The 25,351-nt window shown below is 39.8% G+C and overlaps 1 protein-coding gene across 19 annotated transcripts in view; it reads right to left on the bottom strand.

Annotated features, from left to right (window-relative positions):
* The window catches only part of pleca (plectin a), a 102,337-nt gene that overhangs the window by 12,651 nt on the left and 64,335 nt on the right, over positions 1 to 25,351 (bottom strand). For 7 of the 19 annotated variants that reach the window (XM_067612303.1, XM_067612313.1, XM_067612318.1 and 4 more), the window contains 31 exons: positions 24,767 to 24,828; positions 22,267 to 22,281; positions 21,092 to 21,181; positions 19,009 to 19,086; positions 18,290 to 18,382; positions 15,199 to 15,365; positions 12,590 to 12,705; positions 12,279 to 12,385; positions 11,673 to 11,792; positions 11,461 to 11,556; positions 10,924 to 11,051; positions 10,143 to 10,236; positions 9,869 to 10,023; positions 9,234 to 9,570; positions 8,765 to 8,842; positions 8,366 to 8,527; positions 8,156 to 8,260; positions 7,818 to 7,913; positions 7,493 to 7,618; positions 7,003 to 7,155; positions 6,593 to 6,747; positions 6,375 to 6,501; positions 5,759 to 5,942; positions 5,536 to 5,556; positions 4,766 to 4,923; positions 4,094 to 4,272; positions 3,868 to 4,006; positions 3,260 to 3,616; positions 2,870 to 2,953; positions 2,676 to 2,780; positions 2,255 to 2,353 (listed from right to left, as the gene is read on the bottom strand). In XM_067612303.1, coding sequence (XP_067468404.1) covers positions 2,255 to 2,353; positions 2,676 to 2,780; positions 2,870 to 2,953; positions 3,260 to 3,616; positions 3,868 to 4,006; positions 4,094 to 4,272; positions 4,766 to 4,923; positions 5,536 to 5,556; positions 5,759 to 5,942; positions 6,375 to 6,501; positions 6,593 to 6,747; positions 7,003 to 7,155; positions 7,493 to 7,618; positions 7,818 to 7,913; positions 8,156 to 8,260; positions 8,366 to 8,527; positions 8,765 to 8,842; positions 9,234 to 9,570; positions 9,869 to 10,023; positions 10,143 to 10,236; positions 10,924 to 11,051; positions 11,461 to 11,556; positions 11,673 to 11,792; positions 12,279 to 12,385; positions 12,590 to 12,705; positions 15,199 to 15,365; positions 18,290 to 18,382; positions 19,009 to 19,086; positions 21,092 to 21,181; positions 22,267 to 22,281; positions 24,767 to 24,828 — 3,986 coding nt within the window. Of the gene's footprint in view, positions 1 to 2,254; positions 2,354 to 2,675; positions 2,781 to 2,869; positions 2,954 to 3,259; positions 3,617 to 3,867; positions 4,007 to 4,093; positions 4,273 to 4,765; positions 4,924 to 5,535; positions 5,557 to 5,758; positions 5,943 to 6,374; positions 6,502 to 6,592; positions 6,748 to 7,002; positions 7,156 to 7,492; positions 7,619 to 7,817; positions 7,914 to 8,155; positions 8,261 to 8,365; positions 8,528 to 8,764; positions 8,843 to 9,233; positions 9,571 to 9,868; positions 10,024 to 10,142; positions 10,237 to 10,923; positions 11,052 to 11,460; positions 11,557 to 11,672; positions 11,793 to 12,278; positions 12,386 to 12,589; positions 12,706 to 13,265; positions 13,824 to 15,198; positions 15,366 to 18,289; positions 18,383 to 19,008; positions 19,087 to 21,091; positions 21,182 to 22,266; positions 22,282 to 24,766; positions 24,829 to 25,351 lie in introns of those variants that run through there. The other 12 variants (XM_067612304.1, XM_067612316.1, XM_067612320.1 and 9 more) reach the window with 3 other exon arrangements.

Genomic DNA, 25,351 nt, shown 5'->3' with positions numbered 1-25,351 from the left:
TAACACAGAACACAAAATAAACTTGGATTAAACCTGCAGTGCGGAACTTTTACTTCTACATAAATGTCCGTTACATTCAAGCCCTTGCCAGACGAGTTCACACAATGCTGATTAACTCTATCATCGCCAGGTAAATCTCTCTGTATTTCACAGCATGGAGTTTTTAAATCTGGCGTCGGAGGCGACATTCTCGCACCGGCCAGATTAATGCATACTGTGCATGCTCTATAGGCAGAGCATGCGCACTTGAGACTTACGCCGGCCGAACGGCTAACTTCCAGTTAGCCCTCTGCTAACTTGAATGGGGATAAAATACTTTAATTATGCTGCTCTTCTAGACTTTCCAAATGTTATTGGACCAAATGGATCTAATTCTGATAGGGAAGGGAGTCATTTTGCGGGGGTTGCAGAGTCGGACTGGAACAATGGGAGAAATCCCGGTGGGCCGGTTGCTATGTGGGCCGCTTGAGCAGCCCATTATACAAAAGCAAGAGTGAGAGAGATACGTCATCGACCCAGCAGCAGCAGCAGTAGCACCCTGGTCTGTTTAAAAAAGTCCAGGGCCGTGTTTTTGTACCAGTCCAACCCTGGGGGTGACACTCAAAATTATTTATCCATCGTTTTGCAACCGCAACAATAACAACGGAGTAGGCTACAGCAGAGCCTATGATGTAAGCACGTGTTGACAGTGTTTTTGTAATTACTCTCACTGCCAGAAGGGGGAGACAAAAGTCCCGCACTCCAGCTTTAAAATGTAAGTGACAAAACAAAAATCCAAGATCAAATTACACCGATTCTGATAACATGAAGAGATGAGTTTTACTGCTTCGTATGAATGGTGAGTGCATAGTGTTAATTGTACAGGTGATTGATACCCAAAAGGAAGGTTCAAAATTTTAGAAATCTGCCATAATTGTCTCTAAATAAGCTCTGATTTGGGTATTAAGAGCTGAAATTATTAGTTAATTCATTGATTAGTTGACTATTTTGATAAAGGAATAATTGTTGCAGTAATTTTTCAAACAAAATGAAAAAAATGCCAAATATTCTCTGATCCTAGCTTCTTGATTTAGAGGATTTGATGCTTTTCTTTGTCGTTTTTCACTGCAACATGAATATCTTTTGGTTTTGGACTTTTGGTTCAACAAAACAAGACATTTGGAGACGTCACCTTCCACTCATAAACTGAATGATTAATTGATTAAACAGTATTGTCAAAAATGCAACTAAGTCATTCAAAAGGGGTAAATGCTTGTATGTCACATTATTAATACATAGATTGGCATTTGACTAGCAAAGCAAAAAAAGCTAACAGGAAGTTGCTGATCGTTCAGTCAGAGACACAATAATTCTTAATAAACTTAAAAGGGGCTCAATTATGAAAGGTCTCCAAAAATTCTTGAACCTTCCCTTCACTGTAGACAAGGGTCTGATGTAGAGAGGAATGACATGGACTGAGAGCGTCTTCTTTTAAATACCTGGTACTTTGGGGTTAATTCATCTCTTAAGTGCGTGATTAATATTCATCATGACAAAGCACTGGCAAGCAGTTCAAAAGGATCAAACACAATACAAAGTTAGAAAAGAAGAAAGGGGGGAAAAAGTAAAGCCGTAGTTTGAAAAATAATATATCTGAGAAGGCAAGTAACCAAGCTGAAGCCTTCAAATCACAAGTGTGGGTGATTTCAAGAGGAAATAAAGAAGCAAATATCCACGGAGGGTTGAATCGAGGGCAACTGGACTTCTTGGTTGCATAACCAAGAAGTCCAGTTGCCCTCGATTCAACCTTCCTTGGATAACCATGACCTGGATGACTGAGAATCTTTACAGACAAATAAGCAAATACCAAATCAAAATTGTTGAACAAGCAGTTGAGCAGTTGAGGAGAATGTGACTGAATTTGGGGCTGATGCTCCGCAGCCAAATCAGAGTCATGTGTACAGACTATGTGACATGATTTGAATAAATACACAGTGTAGGGGGAATGAGAGACATATGCTGTAGTGGGGATGTGATGTGCTGCAACACTAGGATGAAACTGTTTGCTTCACCAATGCACGCTGTCCTATCGTGCTAAACAGATTTGGACTCTGAGTAACACAATCCACCATCTGGAGTGCCAACATTTTCAAAGTATTTAATGACAAATGATTTCCCATACATTAATCAGTTAACAGGTAAGGGGTGACATTGTTTGTGTTAGTGGGGCTTTGGGTTTTTGACAGAAGCCTGTTGCTACTGACTGTGTAATTACCTCGTTATCCTCCAGGCGTCGCTGTGCGTCCGTGATGAACTTAATATACTGGCTGGTGAGCGTCATCAGCTCGCTGTAGCGAGTTCTCAGAGTAACATACTGTAAGAAATTCAGCGGCATTAAGTATTTAACAGTGTATTCACTTGATGTCTAACTCAAAACCGGACTTTTGGTATCAATTTCCAACACTCTTTATAATACATTTATTTCCAAGGATTACATTTATAATATTATAGTTAAAAACATTTTAGATGTGTTTTTAGCAGAGTAATGACAAAAAGTTCACAGTCACTCAATTTCAGCACCAAAACCAGACGTGTGGACATAACATTGCTCTTCTCAATTTTAAGTTTATACAAAATAAAGTGACACCAGCTGCATCAAAAATAACACTTCTTCAGTCGTTGTTTGTAAAACCTACCTCTTGAATGATATTATCAGATACACACTCCATTTTGGGTTTCTTTAAAGGAGAGGCAATGGGATCCTGGAGGGCTTTGTAGGTCAAAATCTGAAGCTCATAATCCTAAAAAAAAAAGAAAAAAAGAAAAAAGTTAGTCGAGCCATAGAGTAAACTTGTTGTTTTTGTAAAGCTTAACAACCATCTGTACATACCTTGACTGAATCAATGTAAGCCTTTGCATTTTTCTCGCAATTTTCAATCTTGCCCTTGTTTTTCTCGATCTCTTCCAGGAGTTTCTGCATGTATAAATAAAAATATTAAACACTGAAATAGGCTACAACATTTGTTTTAATTAACTTTATTGCAAAAAGAAAAAGCCACAGCTAGTCCTGAAATTATCGTTACTATAAACACACATTCATGGTTCACAGTCAGCAAGTATTTAAAGTCAGTAAAGAAAGACCATTAACATGAGGAAATGTTATTTTGTTATTTTTAGTACATTTTCAGTACATGTGTATTATCAGTGTATCCACCAGGGGGCAACATAATGACTTTTCCACTCTGTACCCCACACAGCTTATTCTTTTCCTTTACAATACCTTCTCCTCTGCCAGTTGCTCCTTGAGAGCCTTGCTGTCACCAATGGGCACTGCTTGGATTTTCTCCTGCCTCTGCCTCGCCTCTCCAAGCCAGCGGATAAGCCACTCATAGCTTTCGCGGTAGGACTTCATGTGGCGCCCAAGGAGGTCGAGCTCCCGCTGCCTCAGGTCGATCTGAGCAAACACAGCCTGCCAGCGCTCCAGGAGGCTGCTCACCAGCTGACGGTAATGCTCAAGCTCAGCATCGCGCTCGCTGTGGATCCGTGTCATCTTGTCATTGATAGCTGTTGCCCTCTTAAGCTCGTCCTGCAGGCGGTCAAATACCACCTGGTCGGCTTCTGCTTCAGCATGCATTTTCTGTCAGACAAAAAAAAAAGCAGTGATCATACAGAGAGAAAGGTCACACCACTTGATCATGCAGAGGAACCAGGTAATATAATTCTGAATATGAAAGCAATGCAGCTTTGTAGAAACAATATGTTTGTAGAAACAAACCCAGATTAGAGCTTCAAATCCCAGATTGCCAAATATAAAATAAAATATGCACACTGATTGTAGATATGAAAGAACTGGAAACATCTTGATATCTTCTCCACAAGAAATAATACCTTTAGCTGACTGCGATGGTCCTCCACCTCTTTCTCCTCAGCTGGCACTTTGTTGACATCTCGCAGACCAGTCTCATAAGTCTTCAGTGTGTCTTCTGCATCTTTAGTGTTTCTGATCACTACATCAATGGTTTTCAGCCTGAAAACGAGGGGTTTACACTTTATAAAAAGCACAATACCAGTTGGAAATTCAACAGTAAGCATTCAGAGAGTCACAAAGCCTCACTTGTCCAGATAGACGGAGGAGAGGCCATAGACGTGGTCCATCTTCTTCAGAGTGACGTCCAGTTCGGAGCGCAGCATCGGGGCGGAGCTGGACTGCTGAGGAGACGCCAGAACCTCCTCTGTCTTCTCAGTGATAGAGCTCAAGTCCTTTTTCAAACCCTCCAACTCTGACTGGACTTTCTGTTACCAAGAAAAAGGAATATAGTTTAATTAACAAATTATATAGTATCACCAGGATTAAGCCAATAACATCCACATATTACCATTTAGTCAACATTAAATCAAACAATATACATATTTTCATATAAAAGCCTCAAAAACATACTGTTGCATGTTAAAAGGACTCTTAAGTTTAATTGAGGTTATTCTGTTTCCTTCTACATCTGACTTTGTGCTCATGTTTTTTAGAGCTGCATCGATTGGTCTGCAACTATTTTGAGAATCGATTCATCATTTAGCTCATTTTTTAAGTAAAAATACCAAAAACACAAATGGTTTCAGGTTCTTAAATTTGAGAATTTGCTGCTTTCTCTTGTCTAACATTACATAAAATTGAATATTTTGGGGTTTTGGACTGTTGCTCAGACAAAATAAAATATCTAATGATGTCATTGTGGACTCTAGGAAATTGTGGTGGACATCTAATCTCAGGTCTTATTTTTCATGATGTTACCATTTGCTCTGCAGTCTTCAGTGCGCAGGCTTTGAGAGGCTCTTTGTCCACAGGCTGGCGAAGACGTGTCACCGTTCGATTCTCGCAACCCTCCAGCCTCAGACGAAGGTCCTTGATCTTGGTCAGGTAAGTCTTGCAAACAGACTCGTCTTGCTCTCCTGGTCGGAATATAAAAAAGGTATAACGTATATTATGCTTTGGCAGAGAATGCAACACCTGGATACAGAAGCTGGTTGTTAGTTCAAGTCAGGTTTTGCTTTGGACGTAGGATAAAGCTTGTATTATTTGCACACAAAAAAACATACTCTACAAAAACCACAGCACAATCTTAAAAGTAAGTTTTTAAATTCTTTTCTATGTAATGCATTTTGGTACAAGGTGTTCAAATGATAAAATCTAAAACATATATAAATCACTTTCAATAATTTGGAAAAATTAAGCTGTTTAAACTACAGGTTTTACTCTCTGATTCTTTTTATATTACACACAATAAATTTACTTCATGCTTGACTTGTTGCATGTTGATTAGTCTTCAGAGGTTTACTGGCTGATTAATTCATTCACTGATTAAGCCTGAAAAGTCAGTTACAATGAAACCCATGCACAGAGACAAGAAAGCAGTGAAGTTAGGAGAAATACTAAAATCAGCGAGGGTAATTAAGATGATCGAGTTAATGGATGAAATGAAACATGACAGCACAACAGCCCTCAGTGCACACAAAGTCCTGTTCAGCCAATCAAAAGCTCCAACTGGACATCTGACACCTTACCTGCCCTGGGTGGCACATAGCCTGTAATATGAATCCAACAGTCAACTTCCACACAAATGACCATGGGTGAATTTCAACACATGTGGCTTGCAAATGATTGATTTCATGAGAATATGATCTGACCAGCTTGAAACAAAATAAAATGTATAATAATGACTTAAAGGCCATGTTTTGGTGATGATAAAAGAACCTAGAGTGACATATGAAAATAAAAAGTACACACCTTGCTCTGCAGTGCTGACCAGTGTGTTGTAGTGCTGGTTGGCCTTGTTGTAGTTGGACTCTACTTGCATACGGTCTTCTGCCCCGAACGTCTGGGAGTCCTGGCTGTCTCTCAGGAAGTCCTGGTAGTGCTGCTCCAGGTTCCTCAGTGCCAGCCGGTACTCCTCCACCCTCAGGGTCTTAAACTGCAGGTGACACAATGAAAGTTATGAAAAGACTAGTTCAACACTAAAGTTGTTTATTTAGATGCAGATGAAGTATATTAACTAGTAGAATGTAAAGTGGCCAATAATCAGCCAACATCAAACTGATCTTGTCCTATTTTAAAAGCTATAAATCAAATATATTAAACATCACTACTCAACAATACGAGCATATAGAAAATCCACTACAAATTAATTGTCTTAAGTAGTTTTCATACCTACTATACACATAAGCAGAAATCTAATGTATACAATTATGTAAGATGTAACAAATACAGACAACACAACTAAACTACTGAACAGCTATTTTCTATCGTATTAACTGATCTAAACTGTCATTTGTAACAGGCTGTATTCATGTGTGCTTCAGTGAGTTGTGTGTTGCTTTCTCTCTAATATATCCTCATTGGTTACCATGGTGATGTTCCAGGTGTTGATGATGTGGATATCTCTCATCAGGTACTGCCAGGACAGCATGCTCTTCATGTCCACAAACATCGTCTGCCACATTGTCTGCAGCCTCTGCAGATTTCCATCCAGTCTGAGGAAAGTAAAGTGGAGTTAGTGCAATCTGTGTGTGTGTGTGTGTATATTAACTTATATAAGACACCCTGGGGCGACTCTCAGCTCACCCTGCAACGCTATTCACAGCGTCCTTATTGGTCGGCGGAACAAGGAAGCAGATAGACGGTACAGACGCCTCGCTGCCTTTATCATTCAGCACTTTCCACTTGTGGGGCTGCGTGTTGTTCAGCAGAGCGCATTCATCTCCTCTGTGGACTGTTATCTGGAGGAAGATAAAAACAGATGTTCATAACTGACTGGTCAGTGGACTGAATCCACCACTGGAGATTACTGTAATTTACTGGCAATCTGAAAACAATAGAAAAATGTACTGTCCATGTAATTTCACTTTATTGAAAATTAATGAAAAGCTACTCAATTCTTTGATGAGATTTTGGCTACTATAGTCATGAGGAAACACGGGGATCCACGCAAGGATCATTTCATGTACAAAAAACAGATTTGATCTCCTGATTACCTCCATCTGTTTGAAGTCGCAGACGGCCTGGACAGGCAGTTTACCCTTTATTGGGGTGGCAGGGTTACGTGGTTTCAGCTGGATGATGGTCTTAGCTCTTCGCTTCAGGCCTTCCAGGTGAGTTTTGAACTCATTCAGTTGCTCTTTCTCGTCCTGTGAGGAAAACAATAAAGTATTATATGAAGCACAACAAACAAACATAGTTTTTTATGGTATTCCATGCACTATTATTATTGTTATTGTAAAGCTGCACTGAAAAAACCTTTTATATACATATATTTCTACGAATAAATGATTTTTTTCACCATCTCCAACTGTACTAGTGATTCAAAGGAAATGTCTCAGTAGGAGCTCAGCTGCTTAAGTGTCTCCAGCAGCTCTGAATCAGATGCTGTATAATTTGCCAGTAAACAGAATAAGATGTACTCTTTCATGTTATTCCAAATACTAACAATGTTTTGATAAGCGTAATAACAGTGAATAAACCTACAGCTGCGTCCTGCACAAGGTCTTCTAGCCGTGTGACTGTAATGGAGCGGTCACATGTGTATTTCCTCTTCATTGTGTCTTGGATCTTTTTGATCTTCTCCTCTGCCTCTTTCACATCAGAGAAGAACTAGATGAGGGGAAAAAAGTAGAGAAATTAAGTTGTAGTGTTGTTTTGAGTTCATTAAATGTACCATTTATACAGGCAGCAAAGGTACGACAAACAAAAAGGGCAACAAATTAACTGATGAGAGAAGAAGAACTTGAAATTATACTCGGATAAATAACCCGACAAAGTTAACTCTTTATGGATAAGATAGTAAACATACTTGGAAGTAGGCAGTGTTTTCTTTCAGGTGGGTTTCGATGCAGCAGCACAGCTGGAGAATCCAACTCCACTGAGTCTGCAGAGCTGCAGTAAAGGCCTACAGAGGGAGGGAGGGAGGGAAAGTAGAGAGGAATTAAAGGTGTATAGATGATGAGGAGGACAAATTATTTATGCCAAAACAGTTCAAGTCAATTTTATTTGTATATACCAATATCACAAATCACAAATTTGCCTGAAATTTAAAAATTATACATTAATAATACAGTCATGTTTGTTTAAATTAAGATTTCTACAATGTAGTGTGGTGTATATAGTCTGCAGTAGTGCACTGAGTATTACCTCTAAGGTCTTCCTGGCAGGGTGTCCGTCTCTCAGCAGTTTGTCTCCTGTGGCCTGGACACCGTTCATCTTCTTCTCTCTGAGCTCCAAGTCTCTCATCAAACCCTGTTCAGCAACAAAAACATTAATAAAGCAGAATCATATCACTGTCATCCTCACCAGAGAGCACTGTGGGTAAAAAAATATCATATAACAACACTGTTACTCTACCGAATAGTTTTCTTTCTTGGCTGCCATGTTGGTGTTACGTTCACTCCAGTCGTAGTTGACCTCTTCTTCCTCTTTCTCATTCAGCCACATCAGCTCTTTGGTGGCTGCAGTGACGAAGGCATGAAGCTCGTCCAGGTAGCGCAGACGGGCCTTAGAGGCATTCTAAGAGTGGACAGATGACACCAGAGTTGTGATATATTTTAAAGGACTGAAAGAGCAGTTTGGAAGGACACTGGAAGGGAAAAGAGGGCTTCAAGGTTTTGGACTTTAAATGTTTACAGTAACATGTTACATCAGCCATGTTGCCGTTGACTGCTCAACAAGAAGACAGTTCATTGAACTTTTTTACCAGTCGTTTACAGTTTTTCTCTAATTTAGTGTTTTTTTTCTGTAACTTACCAGGAGCTTGCCGTACTGCAGCTCAAGTTTTCCCAGATAGTCACGGTAGGCGGCTTTACTGGCAGGTGAGATTTGACTCTGGAGCAGAGAAGAGGCAAAGTCAGAGGTCAGACAAGCAATAGTTAATGCTGTTTTACCCAAACTGTCAGCACAGTTACGAGAATTAACACAGACACTAAACAATTAAGGGAAAAGAAAAATGCAGGAAAAGGAGGAGTGGGTAATAAAGTAGGGAAAAAGTATGTAAGAGAACATTTAAAACACACCCCTCCACGTAATAAAGCTGTGGATTAAAACATCTGCATTTTTCAGCCCTTAAAATGTCCAAGAGTTTTTAAAATGATTTAACACTGATGCTGCTAACAACAGTGTGTCCTGCATAGCTGCAGTAGAGCTGTTGGCAACTGCACAACAAACATGTAATCAGTTTTGTTTTTCTGACTCCAATTTTCCTGTTGACTGATCATACCTCATCAGCCTTTGCCCTTTCGATCTTGGAGCGGAATTCCTCCACAGACTGGTGCAGGCCGCGGTGGCTGCCCAGCTGGGATTCAACAGTGGGAAGGTCAGTGCCCCACTCCCCATCATCCACCCGGCGCTGGTTCTCCTCCACCCAGGCCAGCAGATCTTGGATGTAGCGCATGGTGACTTCATCCAGCTCGGGCCGCACCCTCATGGGAGCCTGCTGCAGGACCTGGGCTGTGTGGATCTGAGTCATGGGGATCTGAGTGGTGGTCACACCGGACTTGAGACGAAGGTTGTACTCACTGCGGAGGTTCACCAGCCTCTCGTGGAGACGGTACACTCTGGAAACAGAAAAATGTCAGTTAGTGCTGAAATTATTAGTTGATTTTTCATATTCATAAAATTGTTTCAGTCATTTATCAAGCAAAAATACCAAACATTCACTTGTTCCACCTTCTCAAATTTTAGGATTTGCTAATTTCTGTTACCTTTGGAATGTTTTATCAGATTAATCACTTAATCAAAAAAAGACAAATTAGGAGATCCGTTGATAACAAAAATACAATTTGTTGTAACCCTACTGTCAAAGCTTAATCATTTCTACTGTTGCAGAGTTTGATTTGTTCATTTCTTCTGCACCTGCGATACATCTGCTCAGCTTGAAGGTGGCGTCCATCTTTGAGCAGCTGAACATCATTGAAGAGGAAGCGGATCATTCCTTCTGCTTTTTCTAAATCTGCCTCCATCTCTGCTGTGTGCTGAGCAGGTTTTCCTGAGCTCAGCATCCTCACATCCTGTAACACAGAGAAAACAATTCAGCTGTGCACTGGGCTGTAATGATTTTTGGTAAAATGCTGTTGTTATCATCTGTCAGAAACGTTTTTTTTTTCTCCAACACAGGGTGGAGTCTCACCGTCTGCAGCAGAGTCTCCACCTGGTTGAGCTGCTCCTCGCACACCCCTGACTCCATCTGGACCTTACTGACGACCCTCTGAAGTCGCTCCAGCCTGCAGTGGGAGAGGGGAGGGGGAGAGGGGAGGTCAAAGGTCAAAAATCACTTTAGACAAGGTAGACTACCTGACAGTCCTGTTGGCCTCCAGGGTACATTTTCTGCTTTATCTGATGAAATTAAGATAAACCCATCTCATGACAAAATAAACTAAACAGACAAAAAAGTTAAGTGAAGTAATTAAAGCACTTACTCCGTCCTCTGGCGGAATAAATACTTAAAACTGTATCCCTGATGCAAGAAAGCCATGATGGACTCCTTTAAAGCTCTGTCTGTCCACTAAGGTAGAGACGATATTTTCGAAACTCTCCACGGAGCTCTCTGAAGTCTGGAGGAACCAAAACCCAAAGCTACGCCCTGCCAACCTTGTGATTAAAAAATAAGTTTATGAATGACTATCAAATGACCATATTATTGTGAGATTGTTGCCGTGGCGATCGCAAGGTTGTCATGTGTTTTCCGTAATTTGATTTTTGTTGCCCCCACCCACAAAGCCAACTCAGTGTAATTTTATTTCCAAAGTGGACTTAATCATTAGGAAATGAGTCATCCTCATGGTCACAGAACAACGGTCGTGTGATGACTCATTTCTGACTTTTTGTGGTTTTTTTCACCAGCTTTTAAAAATATGTGAAGTTTGCTTTGGCAACAGAGAGCATCTGTTAAGATTTGGGTGCCTACTTACCTCTCAAATTCTGTCCTGAGGAGACGCTCTCTCTCCAGTATAGCGACGTGCAGACGACCCCATTCCTTCTCCACATCGAAGGGATGGTAACCTGGCGGCACTTTGACGTGACCTGCCTGGACTGCACCCTAAAAAATAAGAAACAGAGTAAACTGTGGTTAAATAAATCTGTTTTGATTCTTTCAAAACATGGACACATTACCACGTGGACTAATTTTGATCATTAGACTCTTGTGATTAATTTGGACATAAAGGTTTCAAGGATGTATTACACTGTTAGACAGCCAGAATGACTTTTAAGGTTTCAGTTGTACACTCTGCCATGCATTGGACCTGGATTGCTCTTTTTGAAAATGACCACAAAATGACAGACTATTAATAAATATAAAACATGTTCATATCCATGTATCTCCATAACAGTCTGTTTTAACTGTCAAGTATAAAACTAGAATTTATCTCAGTTATATTTGGAAAAAAAGAACAGCCGACTTCATGACTCTGAGACACAGATTTGTTGGAGCTGCTGAGGAAACTCACCTCAAAAGACTTGAAGATGTGTTTGGAACGGTTCTTGTCTGCCTCCTTTGCAGGAAGCTCTGTTTCCTTGAACTTCAGAAACTGACGCCAAAGAACCTGCAGATCAGAAAAGTGACGCATCAGATTATCATCAGGTTCTTCATCATTATAATCCTCATGTAAACTTAAACAAAATTGTATTTTTAAAGTAGAAATAGCCCAGAGCCACTTACCTCAATCTCCTCATAGCTGGTGGGGAACTTCTTCTCCTCAAAGACGAGGATGTGGTGTCTGATCCACTGGAGCAGCACGGTGACCAGCTCGTAGTACTCCTGCCAACGCAGCTCCAGCTCCTAAAAGACAGATGTACAGGTTCAGTTTTCCTGTGTGGACTGAGAGACTGGGAATTTTCATTAATTTCCAAAGCTGTTGCTACTTTGACACAAAGACACAATTTCAATTTTCTATGACAAAGGATTAGAAATTGATCACCATAATATCTTTATAAATGCTTTAATTATCTTAGGAATCTTTATCTTGATCCTGCATTATGGTTTCATGGTGATAATGCTGATAGCAATATATATAGGATTTGTTTTCTTAACTCCTAATTGCTCTCATGATTTAAAAAAAAATATGACCAAAATATCAAATTTATAAATTAGATTATGTTTAAAATACTAGTATCAATAAAAATATATAAGCAATAAGGCAATTATTATTTACATAATTGGTCCTGCAGATGTAAGTGTCACCCCATCTCTTGTCTCTGCTGTTAAAAGATCTTTATAATGATCTGGAGGAAAAATGAATTGATGATGAGGAAGAGGAAGACTTACATTGGCTTTGACACCATCCTGAACGTCTGGTACTCTGGGCATGACATCGTACAGAGAGGAGACATATGTGATGATGGATTTCTCGTCGGGATGGGGCACATCCACATCTATAAAGAGAAAAAAAGAGAATTTAAAGTAAAAAAGTTACTGTTACTTTCAGTTAAGTATAAGCTACACCTGAAGTGTAGTGAATAGCCCAAATTTTAAGAGTGAGAAGCATCTAAATAGAAATAACATTGTAATAACAATAATAATATTTCCTAAAGACAAATATTCAGAGTGATAAAGTGAATATGTGCAAGTCTTCTCACCCTCAGGATCCAGCAGTCTGGTGACACCCAGGTCTCTCTCTGCCACGCTGAAGGCCTGCTCCAGATTCTCCTGGTTGGTCTGTCGGTACACTTTACTCATGTCAATCAGAGTGGGCCTGCGGACAGCAACCAATCAGAGAGAAGAGTGAGTGGAAGTGGGCTGTTATTCTGTTATTAATGTCAATCAAGATTCAAGATTTGCCAGATTGTGTGTGACAGTTGAACATCGTCAGTGACATATTCATTAATTATATTTCAGCGTTACCCTTCAGTGTTTTTGCAATTTATTTCAATTGTTTACCCGCTGGCTATAATTCCACAATGACGGCTGCCAGGTAAAAAATGTAATGTTACGTATTTCATGTTTTATTTTGCTTGAGGCAGTTTCATCATGAGTATAGTGTGTTATGTAAAGGGCAAGCAAAAACAAGATTCCTCACTACCAGAGAAGCTTAAAATCCCCCTATCGTTTTATACACAAAGAAAAGAGGCATTGCCTTTGAGTACACTTGGCAGGAAGACGTAGCTCCAGCAACATGTAGGCACAAGCACAGAGCATCTCACAACTCTAAGGAGATAAAAATGCACCTCATATCCAGAAATATCAAACAGGATGATTACAAAATGTACAGTAAATTCTGCACAGTTAAAAAAAAAAGCTTCAGAGTATTCATACACTTGCACAACTCTCTGGACGTAGTATTCTCTTTGTGTCCGAGGTGGTTCCCTCTCCACATAACAGGCCTGTCTGTAGGACAGTCGGTCCCTGCTCAGGTGAAAGATGTGAGGCTCAGATCCAGATTCTTGCTCGTCGCTCTGGGAACCTCGACTGGAGTGGGCCCCGGGGCTCAGGGAGCCTCGGCCCAAGTCAAAGGAGTTCTCAGTGGGGATGTCCTCACACAGCATGACCACTCTGTCTTCCAGGTCACTGACAGAGCCTGCCGTGCTGCTGGAGGCGCTGTTTAGCCGCCTTTTGGAGTGGAACTTTCTCTTCAGCTTCAGCATTGTAGTAACGGTCAAGTTCGACACACTAAAGGTTTCCAAGTGAGTGGAGTCCGAGTTTTAACTTTTGTTTTGCAAAAACTGTTAAAAAGTCATAACAAAAAGTTGAAGTTATGGTAACTTATTAAGAAAAATGTCATCCTTGCTCAAGTCCACTGTCCTGCTTGTATCCAAATCCTCTTCTTACTGTTTTGTCAGATTTCCACTGTTCCACTAAGTCATCACTAAGCCTCCGCACTGCGCTCCTTTGCAGCTCTGCAGCTGTTAAATATCTGCACGTCCTCCTCTTCCTCCACCAGGAAAGAATCTATGGCAGAGCGGTTAGCGTACTTATGATTTGCTACAACCTGCCGAGCCTCTAGTGAGCATACCTCCAGGGCGATCTTTTCTCAAATTAGAGTGATACACCCACACTGTCAAAGGAAATGCTTTCTCTTTTCTTAACGAATGATGCCAACTCCAGTAGTACGTGTTATTTTTGTTTCGCAGGGATCCTGCAGGGCTTGTTTTTCTGCGCAAATACAAAGACTTAAAGTGGTACTCCACCCAAAATATATGGTTTAAGTATGAAACATTTGCTCCATGTAGGCTTGAAAGGTGGCTGTTAAAAGTTAGTAGTTTTCTAAGTGAGGGAACCAGCAGCTTGCCTGTTACAGTGGATTCTTATAGTGACAAGTTTTCTAAGCAGAAAAAACAAAAATCAAAGCGTCCACAGAGACTTTTCAGACTTCTATTGCACCATGTACGTATGTTCTGGACAGTTGTTGCTAAATACAGTATATTGCTGCTGTCAGAATCACAGTGTATTTCACCACAGTTTGATGCAACAATAATCCTTTGCAACATAGCAGACAGATGGGCAAGTGGATTACACTACAGGAGCAGTTTGTGAAGTTTTTATGAGCGCTTTGATACTTTTTTCCCCTACAGTGAAACCATTGTAAGCAACATAAATTCAGGTTGACCGCAGCTGCTTCCTTTCAAGCCTACAGAGGAGTGTTTGATACTCAAAAACAAGATGGTTACACTTTACTTCAAGCGTAAATAAATTAACTGAGTGACTGTAATGAGTAAAGTGGGGAGTTCAAGCCTCAGTCAACAATTATCTTGATTTTATGATTTATGACGACCGATCAACATTTTGTCCCGACAAGTCAAGTGCACTACCGTAAAGCTCAAATATGGTTTTGACATTCCTGTCTCTGACCTTACTGCAATAAATAACAAAAAACACAACATGAAATATGCAGGAGGTCACAGAGAAGACCTTCTAACTGCGTAAAATTCATGTCCTACGGTGTAACAAGATCCCAAGTCCAGGCAAGCTTTTCTAACCACAAAATGCAGTTTGAACCACTTTTAGCATCATCAACACTTTTTTTTGCAATACATTATTCATGCTCACAGTATAATCAGACCTGAGTTACTGTAGATGCTCAGACTTGTTTTTCCTCCCCTTTTTAGTCTCAGCCTGACATTTTGATCTATACACTTCTTGATAAGATCAGTGCCTACATTTTGAAAGTTGTCAACGGGACTCAAATGTCTAAAATTATCAGTCTGGGGGCCGTGCTCTGACCTTGATCTACTGAGGTTCAGTGTCTCACCTGTGTTTGTGTATGACGGCGTTGAAGAGCTTGCCATCCCTCCAGCTGGTGGTGAAGTTGTCACAGCGCAGGCCCTGGTATCCCTCCACCATCCTCTGAGACCACAGCAGCAGCTTCTCTTTGGCCGTCATGTCGTCTGACTGGCCGTTCACCTGAATGTCAGAGATCTGGAGGGGAAGAGGGTGCAACTGGTCAGCGATAAAAGGTGCAGATTGAGCAGATAGTAATTTTATTTCTTTAAAAAGGCACTTGAATCATAGCTCTCTTTTTAGCTGTTAATTGGGAGGGTTGCACTTCCAATTTTTGGTAACATGGAGCGCGTTCATTCTGAGTGTGAATGCACTTATTTTAAGTCACTCTGGACAAAAGAATCTAATTTAAAGTAAATATTTCAGGAAAAGGATAAAGACATACACAAGAATAGGTTAAATTGAATTGAACAATCCCCAAAAACAGCAGAACTTTTCCTAAAAGGCACATACGACTACCATATGTAGTGGTATATTTATTATAAAAGGATTTCATGGAAAAATGACTTTTTTCATCATAGAATATGAACTCTTCTGTGATATATTGAATGTGACTGAAGTGTTGGGCAGGAACACTTTTTCCAGTGTATACGCTGATTTCTTCCAGACTTGAGATGAGTCACATATGAAACCTCAAACAAGAACCGCCACTTTTACTTGAAGGGCACATGAAATCCATTAAATTCACTGTTTTGGGGGGGAAACATGAAAGCTTCACAATTATATAAGTGCACAACAGAAATCATGTGAGTGAAAACGTCTACTATGAGTCACTGATCTTACAAGGTTATATATTCAAATCTATAATTTCACTAACTACTGTGGAGTCTGTAAATGAATGTCGGACTGTGTTACAGCCCAATTCACAGGCAAATTCCTCTTTTTTAAGAACTGAGAGGCTCAGCTATGAGTCACAAAAAATCCCTCTGCTATATATATATATAATGGTTATTCTCATGAAGAGCGACTGCAACATAAACTGCAGATTTGATAAATACACATGTGCTTGAAGGTACATTCTAGCACTGTGTTGACATTGAGGGATCTGGCATTAATTTTACTGGTTTGATTTTGTAGTTGGTTGACTTGCTGAGTGTCTCTTCTGCATTCATTCATCACCCAGTGGCCACCAGATCTATAATCAGCTGTATAAACAGTACTTTTGAAAAGTCTTTGGTGTTTGTTTTGGTCTACTTGACGTACCAGAAGGGTGGAGTTTACTACATAACCTGGCACACATTTATGAAAGTTGCAACAATCACAGGAAACGTTTTATAAGTCAGTTCTGTTTGCTTTTTTTTAAAAGTGTCTATTTAACTTGGCTTGATGCAGAAAACTCTACCTACTCAAGGCTGCAATTCGGTTAAAATAAATATTTGCAACTAATATTTGAGTATTTATATCACTTCTTTGTGATTTTTACCCACAGATGAGACCAGAAAAATAGACAAAACTGAAGAAAATTGACCGTATTTTAGCTCCAGATGATGCATTGATAAGGGCTGCAATTCCAGTCCAGATAGATTTCATGGTTTCTTACTGGAACAAAGACCCCTTTATAACTGCTATATACTATTTTCAGTGTTTTGGGGTATGCTGATGAGTCATAGCAGAACTAAAAGAATTCACTTACAGGCTGTTTTTTTTTTGCAGGAAAGGGTGGAGGAGGGGAAAAAAGAAAGCATTTCTGTTATTTTCCCTCCACAAGGGAAACCCCGGTGTGGTCGTGGTCAGCGAGTGACTCAGACACTGAATGGAACAAGAACCTCCACCCTCACACCCTCTTTTAAAAGTGCTGAAAGGATCCCAGCTCCGTCTCTGTCACGAAGCGGGCCCATTATTTAAACCAGTCACCTGTGTATCACTACACTGTGAGCAGCACCTGGGGAACTCAGAGGAAACTCACTATTGTTTGTGATGACTAGCATGTGCCAAGAGAAAGAGATTATGGGTTTGTTTTGAAGAAATAATAGCTGCCTGATGACTAAGTGTGCATACAATGAGGTTTTTTTGTTTTATGACCTGAAAAAGTACATTAGTATCAGACAATAGTTAAGTTTTAAAACACGGACCAACAGCGGGGAATCATTTCTCATCATTTTCACTGCAGTTTGATGTTTCCGACTGAGTCCCGAGCTGTCACACCCACGCCTCTTTCCAGCTTCCTCATGGGAATCACTGAGTCACGCAGGACAAGGAAAAGGATCCCACATCCACATCCTAACATAACCATCATTATAGCATCAAAGAATCTTCATGCGCTCCCTCGCTTTTTCTCTAAAATCTTCCCAACCATCTGCTAAACAAATATCCCAAAATGCCTCCTCATCATCGGGAACACATCTGCCCACTGACGAATGCTTTCCTCCAGTGTGGCTTGTGCTGCCAGAGATGGTATGAGCAATTTTATCCTGTTTATGTTTTGGAATGAGGACTGTCTGTTTGAATTAAACCTCTACATTTAGATTTAGCTGTACATGCAAAAAAAAAAAAGGCTTTGAAATGTACTGATTGACACGAGGACATCCTACTTTACAAATGAATGAATAGCTTTTTTCTAGTGTTTAGTCTTTGTGCACTCAGGAACTCCAGAAATGGTGGTACTTGTGTATAAGAGCCTAAGTACTGCCAAATGTCTGATAAAGCCCATTTGGAAGTGATCGGCTGCTGGACTCTACTGTACTATAACTGCAGTGTCAACAAAGGATAAACTGAGACTGATGACTAAAACCCAGAGGGAACACTGCGCTTTGATTTTTCTTACCGTGCCATGGAAGCAAACTAATCACAATGTAATGAAAGTAAACTGTACAAAATGCATGTTACTCATACTTAATCTAATGCAATTAGGTGGAAACGTGCAGTTTAAGATAAACACCAAACGTAGCTCAGAAAATGTGACTCAGCTGTCTTAACAAGGCTCAGGCAGTTTACTTTGAATACATGTAAAATATAAATAAAAGCAATCTGTGCAGAAATGACTCACAATTTCAGTTCACTGCCACTGCTTATACTAAAAATAATCTAAAGTGAAATGACTCCTAAAATGTGTCCTTCATTACCTGGAAGTGAAGGATGATGGTCCATATCAGCCCCAGAGTCAGCTTGGGGTTTCCATCTGCAATGTCATCATTCCTGATGTTGACCAGTTTGACCTGAAATGTTGTGAACAACGATGAAATTATTTAGATTCCTGTCTGTTTATGATATTTTTCGGTTAGTTAAACTGAATGTTTATCTTCTAAAATCACAATCATTGTGGTATGAAATTGTTTTGTGATGTTTCCTGTGACAATGAGTCACAGCGGAGGGATACATCCTGCTGGTTGCCGTGCCAGGGCAAAACACTATAATAATAAAATTACATGCAACTACCAGAATGAAGATACCAACATGACTTGGCTAACTGAGCTTTGGATAAATTTAATTATGCATTTTTTGCACAGAACAACAACTGTGGATTTTGTTCCTCATTTCTTATGGAGAAAAGTATCAGTATCAGTATGGAGAGGAGGAATGATTATAGCGACCAATAAGTCTTTCACTGTACGTATGGCATGTGAGTTTTGTATTAAGATGGAATCCAAAATTATCCTTTAAAATTATGAAACACAATCTGAGCTAATGTGGAGACATAAAAAATGAAGCCACCATTCCACAAGTGGAACAAAAAAAGCAACAGTAGTTAATGAAAAACAGAAGCTAAACTAGGAGGAAAACAGAGAAAATCTAAATAAAAATGCTGCTTTTTTATAACAATGCATAAAAGATCTTTACCGACCTGTCTGTGTTTGAGAAAGTCCAGTGCAATCTGTACATTCTGCAGCTTGTGGAAGCGCATCCGGCCTTTCTCCCGCGGCTGTAAGAGACGAGAGGACACCAAACATCAGGAGGAGAGAACACATGAGGTTTGAATGATCAACAAACATCAAGACCCCATGACTGAGGAACAGGTGTTTCAGTGTCCAGCAACACCCTCAGTGTTTAAAAAGAAAAGATCTACTCTATTTATCTTTACAGTCATGGTCTTGGAAACTTAAATAAAAAAAAAAAAAAAAGACAGCAAATTTGAAGTGGGATTCAAATTCTGCGTGGTTGTGATCAAAGCGTTTGGCCAGACCTTCACCAGATCTGACTCTACATGACCCTGAAATGCAATAAAGATCCAGCCAGGATGTTTGCAAGTGAAAGCATGATAATGAATGATAAACATTCTCAGTGATTCTCCCAAACATCAGTCGCAACTCTTGTTTTCTCTCAAAACTACCGACAGCTTTTTCCTGTTTCTTATGAATGGTCCTGTGTTAACTGATGACTGAGTCCAGTCCAGCATCTTCAATACACGTCTACGGTTTCTAAACCCTCAACCCTAGCTGTCTGTGTGTTAGCCATGACATGCATATATGCTTCAAGTTTTGAGCTTTTGAGCCAAGCTTTGTTGCAGAATTAGTCGACGTATCAGCTTGCAGTGATGCAACGTTGCTTTCAATACAATGAGGTACAATCCAGTACTTGCAATCCTTGTTTGACCCTCGACAACTCCATCTAGAAACTTTAAGAGGACAATACCAGTGGTTTGCATGTTTAGGCCTTTTAACTAAAAAAATATAAAGACTTTCAAGGCAAAAAAAGAACAAAATTTTGATTCCATACTATGACTCTAGCCATTTGTGACTTTTCATTTAAGCGCTGTATGAAAATCAACTTGCAGAGACAAAAAATGTCCTTGACATAATCCATTTCCTGGTGAATCTGGCACACAAAAAGGAATATTTTGAAAAAATCTATTTGTCGGTGTGTTCAGGCGTACTGTGCTGACAGTAAAAAGCACTGGACTCATGAACTACGTTGCTGGAAAATTACACCAAGAATAAAAATGAAAATGAAAATGAAAAAAATTGTCATTTGTAGGATGAATCTCCTCTCATATTGGTCTCCGCACTTACCAAAATTTCAATCTTGACATCAATTTGAAGCATTTGTCTTCTTGACTTTACATATGAAAAATAACTACCACTGAATGTCTTTAGTATAAGCAACAACTGCAGGACCTATACACAACTAGAAGTGATACAACTACTTAAACCTACTTAAGCCACTAATAACACTACATGCACCTCTTGTCTACTTAGATAACACCTGATAAATTTAAAAGTTCTGCCGGCTCACTGATCAAATGGAAGAGGACAATGTTGGACACAGAACGGGACATTACAGGGAGTGTGACTGTCATCATGCACGACCCAGAAGCCACCTGGGGTGGTGACACATGCCACGCCCGAGGAGGCGGCCAGCCACAGTCCAGGCGCCACTCACCAACCGAACGTTCCTCACAACGTCACGTTCCCTCGGCTACCACAGCAAGATTGCATCGCAAGAGAGAGGAAGGCAGAGGCAAAGGAGGAAAGGTCAGGGCAAAGGTCAGCAAACAGGAATTAGAAAAAGGGAAAAAAACCAGGGCTCAAACAAGTCAGTGCAGTAAGGTTACGAGATGAAAGCAAAGAATGAAGATTAGTGTTTTAAAGCTACATCACCAGAAGGTCCCAAAAGACCGGTGGTAAGGTAAGTAAAGGAAAAAGAGAGCGCATAACCTCAGCATGTACTGAAATGTCCGAGAATCTCCAAAGAATCAAATTCAACACATGCAAGACTGGAGACAAGAAACCACCAGAATAATATAAAGATAAACATTTAGAGCAGTCTGAGATACAATGAGTAGACTGGACAGTAGAACACATATGACAGCAAATAAAGTCTGTAGGACAGGGGGGAGCAAGGAGAGAAATAAAGAACTGGACAGAACATGGGGTTACAGCAGAAGCAGATGTCCTAACATCTAAAGATCAAACGTCACCAAAGCTCACCAGTGTCTCTCCAGAGAGCACCTCCAGCAGGGAGATGAGGTTGTGTCCATCTCTGAGGTCCTCGTACAGGTCGGTGATGTGTCGCTGGGCCTGCGGAGAGAAGAGGGGAGATAATGTTTTTAGTGATAATTTCCACTTCAGGGAAATATTTTCTCCAATCATGTCAACACCAGTGTTGAATAAGTTATTTTGCACTCAGCATTGTTGAATTGTTGACCACCGCAACATTAATAGCAAGGAATTCCACACTAGGCACGATTACATTTTAAAAACCTCTAAAAATTAAACTATAACACCTCAGCTAAAAATAAAGAAAGCAACATAAAGGGAAGGACCTCGACACAGCAACACAGTAAGGGATTTGAGCTACTGTCTGCCTTCTGCAGTCACAAAAGGGTCCATATTCGGGGTTCTTTTCAAGGATTTTTCTACAACATTAGTGTCATTTTCATACTGCAGTTTTTGGCCGTATGGTATCGTTTCACCCACCAGGTTAACAAGGACAAGAAACATGAACATTCAGATGATCATATGAGCTGTAGACAAACACCCAGTTTAACCAGATTATTTAAAACGCTTATTTGGAGGTGAAAATTAAAGCAAATACTCAGAAATGTTGACTGCAATCCCTCATTGCATAGAAAAACAGCGTGCACATAACTACGAAGCACATAAATACAGTCGAAATTGAGCCATGAGCACAGGCTGCAAAATATGATGAGCATTTTAAATAGAGAGACTGGTTAAAACTTTTAAATTTTAACTAGTTTGGTAAAAACTGGGGTTTGTTTGCAACTTCTCTGATCATCTAATCACTAGTTTTCCTTGGGCGTAATTTTCCTTCAAGACATGTAACTACAAACTTAGCAGAAGTTGCTGGTCACCACCTGTAATCTTATTGCATGCCGCTTAACACTTAAGTACATTTTTAGTTTTTAACTGTTTAACTGTAAATGGAGTTATAGAAAACATCTAAAGACTAGCTGCACTGCAGAAAAGGCTCTTATAGCCATTAGAAAATTGTTAAAATGAGGGGGGAAAAAAGGTTGAATGTTAGCAGCAGGTAAAGGATGAGGGAGGGGGGAGGGTGAGAGGGAGGGAAAAATGTTAACACAGACATGCAGGCAGAAATGATTGTATGTCCACTCAGCACTCTGCTCACAGACAGGACCTACCTCTGCCTTCCAGTGCTGATGTGAAAGGATGGGAGGACAGGATGAAGGATGGAAAAAGGAAACAGTTTGATGAGAGAAGATATAAAACTGTAGGGATTTGTGTGGGAACAGAGAAAATAAAGACAAGCACGCAGACACTGGTTTGATAAGACTGATGTTAGACAAAGACAGTTGGTCATGGTCTGTATCATTTTATTTATTTGATTTTATCTTTGAAACTAAAGTAAAAAAAAAAAAAAATGTTTTTCAGTTCTTATGAATGTAAATGTGCTTCAGCAGTCTTGGTCTGGTCTTGATTCTAGTTGGATAAACTTACATAAAAACACTTATAAATAAAACAAGGAATAATGTCTGGTTTTCATTCCCTGTAATCTGAAGTGAGATGTAAAACATGCTACAGTAGATGGCACTTTTGAGACAGTTGACCACGAGAACGGAGTGTTCCCGGCCTCACAGTTTAATCCCATGACTCTTTCGTGACCATGAGTCCAAAACGCCTCGGGGGGGGGGGGGGGGCAGCCAAATCGCTGACCCTCTCACGTCTTTTTGGATCCAAATCTGAGGGATTTTCCGACAAAGAAACAACGACTGACGACAAAGCCTGTGAGTCATCTCGCATAGAGCCCCGTGTCACAGGACGCACATGGAAGACAGTGGACATTCCTCGCGGTTAAACACACTTCAGTTCCTGTGTGAAAACAAGGATTCGTCAACCTGAACGTGCCTCTGAGGAGCAGTGAGACGCAGCTGAAACACTCCAGGTAGAGACAGGTTTTACACTTGTTCAATGGCAGCTAAAACATTCCCTGAAAATATGATCAGTAACACAGTTAGAGTATAAAAATGCAGTTTATTAAAAACATGCAACTGCAATGTCCTTTGGTGTTTGTGTTTTATATAATTTAACTAGTCTGTTATTACTTGAAACCTCAGTGATCCCTATTATATACAAAAAACATTGTGGTCTGTTACATTATTTTATTCTTTTCTTGTTGCCATAATATAAAATAACATTACATGATCTATTTGAAGGGTGCTTTTAAGTAAAGTGTCTTACAGAAACGTTCCCTCTGACGAGCTCCACAAAATAATTCACAACCTGTCACCAAGAACATAAATATTTCTAACATTGAAATCTTTTAATCTTGCCTTTTGCCTGCTGGGAATAGTTAATCAACAACTTAAAGGGGGTAAAAACTCCCTCCACTGGTCTGCTGAATGAGTAAACAGAACATTAATTGATTATCTGTCTGATAACATATAGTCTTAGTCAATAATTAAGAAAAATCTCCAAACATTTGCTGATAAAAGTTTCAAAAATGCTAAGATAAGATTGCTTTTTCTTCAATTCCTATGGAAAGCATTGTTTATGATTAAATGATTCACTAATCCAATGAAAACAGAGTAAAAGTTCCCATCTAAAGTTCCCAGAACCCTGAGGTGGAAGTCTTCAAATTGTTTGTTTTATTCAACCAACAGCTAAAACAATATTAAATAAATTAAAACAAACAAACAAAAAGCAAACAAACAGAAAAGCAGCAAATCGCCACATTTAAGAAGCTGGAACCAGTGGATGTTTGGCAGTTTTGCTTGATAAAATCATCGTTATCAATCAATTATTAAAATTGCTGTTGATTATACTTCTGCAACTTATCGTTTTGGCCCTAATTAGTTGATACTGAAAATGATAATCTGCTGCAGCACCACAGTCTGCACCTGACTACTTAGATCAGGAGGTTACATATTATACATATTATATGCAGGAAGTGTTTCCTTTTTAAGAGTCATAGGCCAGAACGCTTATGAAGTATTACCTTACAGTATTAGGGGTGCAAACATATTTAGCAAGGGTGGCCCCCATTCAGTGCAGGAGTTCAGTCCTGGAGCTTCCTGTTCCCCTGCAGAGCCCTGAGCAGCCGCCCTGACAGTCTGGAGACCAGATGTGAAACCTGAGCGAGCCCGACCCACAATGCCACAAGTTCCCGAACGCCAGCTAAAGCGAGGCCAGGTGTCCATGACTCACTCTCTGACACGCATACAGTTAATGCAAATAGCATGTGTGCGTGAAGAAGAGATTTGTATAATGTTTTTCACCTTTTTCCAGAGCATTTCACTTTTTGGAGATAGGTGTGGCGAATCAAACTCTGATTTTGCTTTGCGTTCTCTTCCCGGTTGATGTACCGTTACTTACAGGTAATTTTTTCCAGAGAAATCAGATAGTCCAATATCTTCTCAGGAAATCTTTTTTACGTAATCTAAGCAATTGTAACCAGCAGGGATATGAAAGAAAAGGCTGGAATTTGACTTTAACAACAACAACAACTTCTGGGGTCATTCAAGGACATCTGGAGTCCTTCAGTAAATCACCTTGAGCTGTACGCCACAAATGAGCTGAAGTTAATACTTCTTGATATATTTTACTTTTTCAACCTAGCTGATTGTATATTTGTTGTGAAAATAAGTATTTGCACTAGTAAATGTTGTTGCAGTGGGATCTTACCTTCATAAGGTGCTTGTTTACCCATTTTGTGAAGGTCTTTTTCTGAACTCGGTCCCGTTCATCTGTGGAGAGACAGATAAGACAGAAGCTCGGTTTAGCAAACACAACTGTTTAACATTTTCCCAGAATCACTAAAGTTTTATAGATGTCTTACCATCCAGCCACCCTATGGTTTCCATTAATGTCAGCATGCTATTAAAACCAGTTTACAGAAGCATAAAACATGCTTGAGAGAAATAACCCATCACTCTGAATATTCTGTCATCTTTATTTTTTGTCAAAGTTATGATGCTGTTGTGTAGTAATTTTTAATTTGACGAGGATCTGAAAACTTTATGTGTTACAAAATCTTGGTGTTTGGTTTCAAGTATTGAAATCTCTGATTACTGTAACTGTAAGACGACTTGTGTTGTGTTAGCTGAGATTATCACAAGTAAATTTCAGGTCTCTGTAAATTGTCTTTACATAGTGAAATGAATGGAAATCAATGGCTGCTTGGAAGAAAGAAATTCAAACTAAAAAGTTGGTGCAGTATGATTCAGAACAGTGATCCCCAAACATCACAAACTCTACGTGCTGCCCATC

The sequence above is a fragment of the Thunnus thynnus genome, chromosome 15 (assembly GCF_963924715.1).
Source record: "Thunnus thynnus chromosome 15, fThuThy2.1, whole genome shotgun sequence".
Lineage (NCBI taxonomy): Eukaryota > Metazoa > Chordata > Actinopteri > Scombriformes > Scombridae > Thunnus > Thunnus thynnus.
Note: the sequence above shows the minus strand (reverse complement) of the source record. Positions and strands in the feature narration are given on the sequence as shown.